Genomic DNA, 7,087 nt, shown 5'->3' with positions numbered 1-7,087 from the left:
TTGGCCTTTACTTTGATAGAACAGCTGAAGACATGAAAAGGCAAGCAATTAGAAATCATTCTGTTTTTGATACTCTACTTAAATTGGCAATTGACAAACTCCATTTCTCTAGAGACTGAAGCTGTAGCTGCAGCATGTTGATTGACATGTTTTAATTATGTAAAGACATGTTCCAGGAGTTCAGATCAGCCTGTATCAGGGCCATATTTAGTTCAATGTGTTATGTCACTATTTTTGGCAGCCTACTGTACTTAAAGGAGAATTCCGGCCAATTTTTACGTTAATCTTGATCGCTATAGCTACGCGAGTACTTTCGATAGAAAAAACCCCGACCCAAATCAGTGCAGGTAACACTGAGAAGCTGCAGCTACGTACTACAAGCGTCCCCTGAGCTAAAACGGCAGTGCTCGGGGCAAGTTTTAGAGTGCCTTTGTGCCTCTTAACAGACACAAAATGCAATTAATATGTCTGTGCCACAAGAACAGGGCCCTTACGTGTCAACAATATGCGTTTTCAACTCAGACATTGTTTAAATTCACCTACCCTGGTCCCTGTCTCGATCCTGCCAGTAGCTAGCTTGCCCTGCTAGCTGATAGCCGTTAGCTGCTAGCTGCCGTCCGGTGAGTGTATTCAGCCAGGCATCTGTGATAATCATCCCAATAAAAATCCACGGAGCGCCCGGTGGTGTGGCTATGTCCCCCAGTTACTGAAGGCTACCTTTAGCTTGTGCTTGGAGCAGCAAGTTCATCTGCCTGTTTCCCTTCTGTCTGTCAGTCTCGTTCTTTCCAACTCTTGAGGCTAGTTCTTCGTCTGTATACTCTGGTTGGAATAAATAAGGATGACCATCAAACGCAAAAGGCTCTTCCGTGTGTTGCATATCTGCTATATTCTTCATACTCCAAGCTTCTTCCGTTATAAACAACTCCGCTTTTCACTCTTCACACACACTACGCTCCAATCTGCAAATGACTGTTTACCTTTTTCTGCTACAACTGAATTCCCAGGAGACCGCGCGATGCAACAGCTAGGCTTCAGTAACGCTATTACTGTGCAAGCCACAGACATCGTTTATCCCGTTTCCATGTAGTTACATAGTCACTGATATGGTCATAACCACTACAGTGCTCAATTACCTATTTTGAGGGGGAAATAATCTAAACCTTTCGCTGCAAAGGCATGATCTGTCCTATGCACGATATCCACCAACCCACCGGGCGCTCCGTGGATTTTTGTTGGGATGATTAGCACAGATGCCTGGCTGAATATACTCTCCGGACGGCAGCTAACGGCTAACAGCTATCTGGCTGTACACACTCACCGGAGGGCAGCTAGCAGCTAACAGCTACTACCGCACTATTGTTTTTTTTAGGGGGGGAATACACTTCAAGACATGACATGACCTGTCCTCTGGAGGACATAGCCACACCACCACCGCTCCGTGGATTGTTTTTGGGATGATTATCACAGAAGCCTGTCTGAATACACTCACCAAACGGCAGCTAGCAGCTAACGGCTTTCAGCTAGCAGGGCAAGCTAGCTACTGGCAGGATCGAGACAGGGACCAGGGTAGGTGAATTTAAACAATGTCTGAGTTGAAAACGCATATTGTTGACACGTAAGGGCCCTGTTCTTGTGGCACAGACATATTAATTGCATTTTGTGTCTGTTAAGAGGCACAAAGGCACTCTAAAACTTGCCCCAAGCACTGCCGTTTTAGCTCAGGGGACGCTTGTAGTACGTAGCTGCAGCTTCTCAGTGTTACCTGCACTGATTCGGGTCGGGGTTTTTTCTATCGAAAGTACTCGCGTAGCTATAGTGATCAAGATTAACGTAAAAATTGGCCGTAATTCTCCTTTAAATGGCCAGGATGTACTTTATTTTCTTTATTCATTGAAGTTCTATGTTTACAGGATTGTGGTGATGCGCAATAGGTGCAAAAAAAAAAATCTGTTTGGTTTGGTTGGTGACAGGTTTGTTTTGTTTTGTGTGCAATAAACATTACACTTTGTAAGAAAAAAAATCGTGGCAGAGAATCGTGATATCAATTCTAAGCGAAGGAATACAGCAGCTACAGGTGACATCTTTTTTGCTCCTTTTTCAGAGCCCATAAGTTGTTTATTGCAGGGTGTAAAGACCATTTCATACAATATATATAAAAAGTGTATATTGGAAAATGTTACCAACCCTGCCTTTAAATAAACAAACAAATACATTTTCCTCTCAGCATCCTACCTCCTTTCTCCTCTCTTCTACCTAGCCAACCACTTGCCTACACTCACCCAAGGCCCCCTGTTGGAAAACAGGCACAACAACACCACAGGAGGGGTGTGTGTGTGTGTGTGTATTTTTACACACCACTACAGTTATGCACGCATTTGCTCATTTGCCTAGAGTGTGAGTCAGCGTGAGGTGAGAATGGAGTCACCATGGCAGACAGCAACCAGCACGTTTTCCCCTCAGCTCCACTTGTTAGCTCTGAGGAGGACAGACTGTGTCACAGCTGCAGGCATCTTCCTCTCCATCCTTCCCTCCTTTCACCTCTTCATCTCTACCTTCATTAATTCTTCAATACATACTCCAGCCGCATTTTAGTCATGCCCACTCCAATGCAACACTAGTGTCTAGCAATTAGTGTTTTTTGTAGGGATAACGGTAATGATAGTAGAAAGGAAATAAGGTTGTGGCTTTAAAAACAGCCATCATGTCTGCTTTACACACACTGACATAGCAGTGAGAGGTAGAGACTGCTCATTGGAGCAAGTATGACACGCAAAAACTACAATGAACAAGAGGTTCCGCCTACTTAACGAGATTTGTGGTTTCATGCTGGGCTTTATTTAAACCATTCATCCACTTGTGAGGCGTGACTATAGGAAAATCATTGAAAGCGTTGGGGTAATAGCTGTCATTTATATCCATGACTCACCACCACCTCCAGCACGGTGAGTGATGGTTGGCGGGAGGTAAGACGTGAATCTGCTCAATATTTAACCTGCGTTTAGAGTGTTTGTACTGAGCAGCTGCTAGCTGTAGCAACCAGGCAGGCTTTCTTTTGAGTGGCTAATGGTAGTTCATGACCGCTTTAGTTCACACCGTGGGCTGTACAAATGATCATTGTTGGATTTATAATGTCAGAAGTAATTGGACTTCCTTAATCACCCATACAATTTGAAGTGTGGAAATGTACAGTATGTATCCATCTTCCAGGTCCAGTGCTAGTTTATAACTGGGAATTGGAAGATATAAACATGCACCTACACACAGACTTGCTGTGTAAGGCTGTAAAGCAACAGTTGGAAGTTTCTTTTTGAAAGCAAGCCTTCACTGACAGCAAGAGACTTTACTGAATGCGGTGAAGACCGATCAGCCTCGTCAGCGAAGGTAGATGTGTAGTCGTGACACACAGGATGGAAATAGCACTACTACTGCAAATACCGCTACTACTGCAAACACAGAACTTCATTAATGCACTTAATTTTCATGTCATGTTATTTGAAGAAGGTGCTGTTCTATCTATTAACCAGGATATGCACGGATAATTAAAACCAAATAAGAGTACCACCACAAAAAGAACAGAGGCATTGTTGCAGTGTCCAGCTTTTGGTTGTTAAATCTCAACATCAGTTCTATCGAAGCTTTAAGACCACTGCTCAGGGAAGGCTTATATTATAGATGTCCCAATAGTAACTTAGATCATTTACGTCTGTATAATTGTCAATTACCACCGTGGGGGTCGGGACCCTTTCAAGAGGTTGTGTGATAAATATGAGGGGCAATGAGATGATTAACAGGACAGAAAAGCAGATTGATTTATTTCATGTTTCTTTTTAATTAGATTCTTCCTAATGTTTTGACATAGATCAAGGATCTTTTCTCCCAATACCATATTGGTATTGTACTGATATGAAATTGATTCCCAAAATTCCCAATGAAAAGGTTATGATCAAATTTTGTTCAGAATAACCTTGCAGTAACAATGTGATAAACATGTTGTTGACATGCCCCATCTGTTACTGATAATGTGTTTGAAGAAAAACTGAAAGCTTGAAACTGCAACAATGGCTCTTTTGCATTCTGTTTTGGAGTGGCCATATCTTTAAAAAAAAAAACTACGTCACTGAGACTTTGTATGGACATTTTGGAAATGTGCAGTATCTGTACTGTACTAGCTCCAATACTGTATGCATTTGAGTGAGTCACACAGTGAGTCACACACAAGAGTAAAACCTGTCAGACTTTCAGCACATAATGCAACTGCTTGGCATAGAGAGGACTGTTTATGACAAGATCAGAAGAAAAACCCAGACTTCACAAGGCAATGCTTCCGGTTATTCCCACAGAAAGCAACCTTTCTCCTACGTTCATGCATGGATAATGTAAGAGGAGGAAAAAGGTTGTACTTACCTATGACAGACACACAGCCTAGCGGGGCTATGAGTGATGCTGGGGCAAAGCCGTAGGCTGCAAAATTCCCCAGCTCGCCGACACCCATGAGAGCCACACCGCACCACCACATCACAGAGGTGTAGTAGGGCTTAGAGCCACGCTGAGACTGACGGACGTGGGCATATTTCTGTCAGGAACAGAGGGAACAGGAGCCGGAGGCATCAGTCAAATTAAGCAGCTCTAATAACTGGAGAGCTGAACAAGACAAACATACACCATACAGATGATTTTACAGCCTTACAAAGCCAAATGTATAACACTTGAAAAATAATGTACACTTTAAGCGATAATACAGCATTACAGAGGCTGTTTCACAACCCTAAACAAGCCATAACACTGTCTGCTGATGAGCATATCATCTCAGAAGAGGCATGACACCAATTAAGCAAATTGAAGAGGTGGGAAGCTGTACAAGGCAAACACAAATGTATACTTCATAATCATTAACAATTCTGTCTTTGCAAGCTTACACCTGGTAATGAACAATGGTTAATAGCCTTTTCCAGCACTTTTTCCACATTAAGTTGATGCTGTCACGCCCGCTCAGTCTCACACACCCTGTTTGCCGCTGACACAAACACTCCAGTTTCTGCACCTGCATCAAAAGAGGTTTTGCATGTGCTAAGCACAGTGTAATTTAGCAACAGACATTTTGTATTAGCTGAATCACACAGGGGAAAAAAAGAGCCTCTAAAAGCTATGTCTGGTAGAGGCTATAGAGGGTGTATGCTTATATTTAATGAATGCATTTACTCTCTAAATTAGTGCTGCTAAGGCATCAGGGAGCATCATTAGTATTACAATCAGGTACAGACAGGTACAAGTGCAACAAATTTGCAGTTTGTTTGCAGTACTTAACTGAACAATTGTATTGCTACTCACAATATTAGACTGAAATACATTTCTGATGTTTAAACATTCACTTCTATTAATTCTAGTTCAAAGTAAGCTTTATTTATTATAAAATACAAAGCCATTTGTGCTGTCAGCTGCCTACGTTTACAAAGATCCTGATGAACACAGTCTGCTAAAGACAGAGCCAACTGTCAGGAAAAAGCAGTGCTCCGAGAGTAGAAAAAGGAGTCTTTACAGGTATTAAGTGCCTGCTGTGTGCTGAGTGCCTGCCGTACAGCTGGATTCCAGCACTTCCTACCTGTATGTTGAGTGAAATGCTGATGAGGACATTGCCACATATGGAGATTATGATTCCCAGAAGATAGGTCTGTGGGAACAAACAGTAAACAGGCACATGATTAGGTGACGCTCTACTTGTCAAAAAACAACTCCAAACACCCCATAATACTCCCTGAAGTCTTCTCTCCAGCTGTCACATCTGTCATTTCCATGACAACCACAGAGACTGTTGTTCCATTGGTGCTCTGTTCAAAGGCACTAGTGTGTGTTTCTGTTTGTGTGTGTGTGTGTGTGTGTGGAACAGAGGCTTTTAGCGTTTTACAGTAGGATATCAAACTTTCATTTCTCACACACTCACATGCAGTCAAAGCAACAGACACAAGCACACGTGCAAAAACACAAACACTCCCTCACCCTCTTAACTCTCACACTATATACGACACCTCACAAAAGGTCCTGATGCAGGTTGGTTGGTACACACCTTTAGATACACATGCACACTGCTCATGACCCATAAGCATAGTTTTGGGAATAGAAGGCCGGTAATGTAGCGTGTATTGTTGGTAGAAGTTGATAATGTGGACAAGATTAAAGTTTCACAGCGTTAAATCAACAAAACTAATAGTCTACGGCCATGCCAGTGGCTCTGTGAGGCGGCACTCATAGGCACAGCTGAATGACATAACGTCAGCATGCTAACAGGCTGACAACAACAATGCTAAGATGCTGATGGTTGGCAGGTAAAATATTTACCAGGTTCACCATCTGAGTATATCATGTTATAATGCTAACATTTCCTAATTAGCACCAAACACAAAGTACAGCTGAGGCTGATGGAAATGGCATTAGTTTTGCAGGTATTTGGTTATAAAACAAAGTATTGGACAATTTTGACCTGATGATGGCGCTAGATGGAAAGTTAAAGATCACAAAATTCAGAAGGGCTTTATCCTTTGGAGACCGCGAATGTTTGTATAGAGTTTCATGGCAATCCATCCAATAGCTCTTAAGGTATTTCGGTGTGGACTAAAGTGATGGGGCGACACTGCCATCCCTCAAGCCCTGCCGCTAGTAAAGTTCTGGAGAAATGATGCACTCCAAAAATACCTTGTATAATGAGATTTTTGGTCTAATATGGGCATCTTTTCGTAGCCAACTCTCAGCAGGAATGCATAATTGGTGTTTAAGAGATGGAAGGAGAAACAGGATCCATTCACTTTAAGTGTTTCAAGAATACGCCGGGCTACTTTCCCCCATATGCTTGGAAAATGATTGCCAAGAGGAAATTTAATTTTAGGTCATAAACATACCGGTGGCTGTGGGCGGACAAAGTTTACAAAGAAATGAAAGCGTGCAGTGGGGGTGGAATGTGAATGATGAAAACCTAAAGAAAGAAACTCAATCAGTGTAGAAGAAGTAACAGCAGACAGGCACATCCATGTGCAAAATCAAAATCCCTTGAAAAAGCATTATGTGAGAGAGAGGGAGGGTAAGGAGAAAAGAGAGA

The 7,087-nt window shown here is 42.4% G+C and overlaps 1 protein-coding gene across 2 annotated transcripts in view; it reads right to left on the bottom strand.

Moving 5' to 3' along the window:
- nipal2 (NIPA like domain containing 2) overlaps positions 1–7,087 on the bottom strand; it is a 54,962-nt gene that overhangs the window by 22,042 nt on the left and 25,833 nt on the right. Inside the window, exons 2-3 of one of the 2 annotated variants that reach the window (XM_028581631.1) lie at positions 5,600–5,668; positions 4,405–4,573 (exon numbers count right to left, since the gene is read on the bottom strand). In XM_028581631.1, the coding sequence (XP_028437432.1) occupies positions 4,405–4,573; positions 5,600–5,668 (238 nt within the window). Of the gene's footprint in view, positions 1–4,404; positions 4,574–4,916; positions 5,000–5,599; positions 5,669–7,087 lie in introns of those variants that run through there. The other variant, XM_028581632.1, reaches the window with a different exon arrangement.

The sequence above is a fragment of the Perca flavescens genome, chromosome 6 (assembly GCF_004354835.1).
Source record: "Perca flavescens isolate YP-PL-M2 chromosome 6, PFLA_1.0, whole genome shotgun sequence".
NCBI classification, from domain to species: Eukaryota; Metazoa; Chordata; class Actinopteri; order Perciformes; family Percidae; genus Perca; species Perca flavescens.
This window is presented reverse-complemented; position numbering and strand designations above follow the sequence as displayed.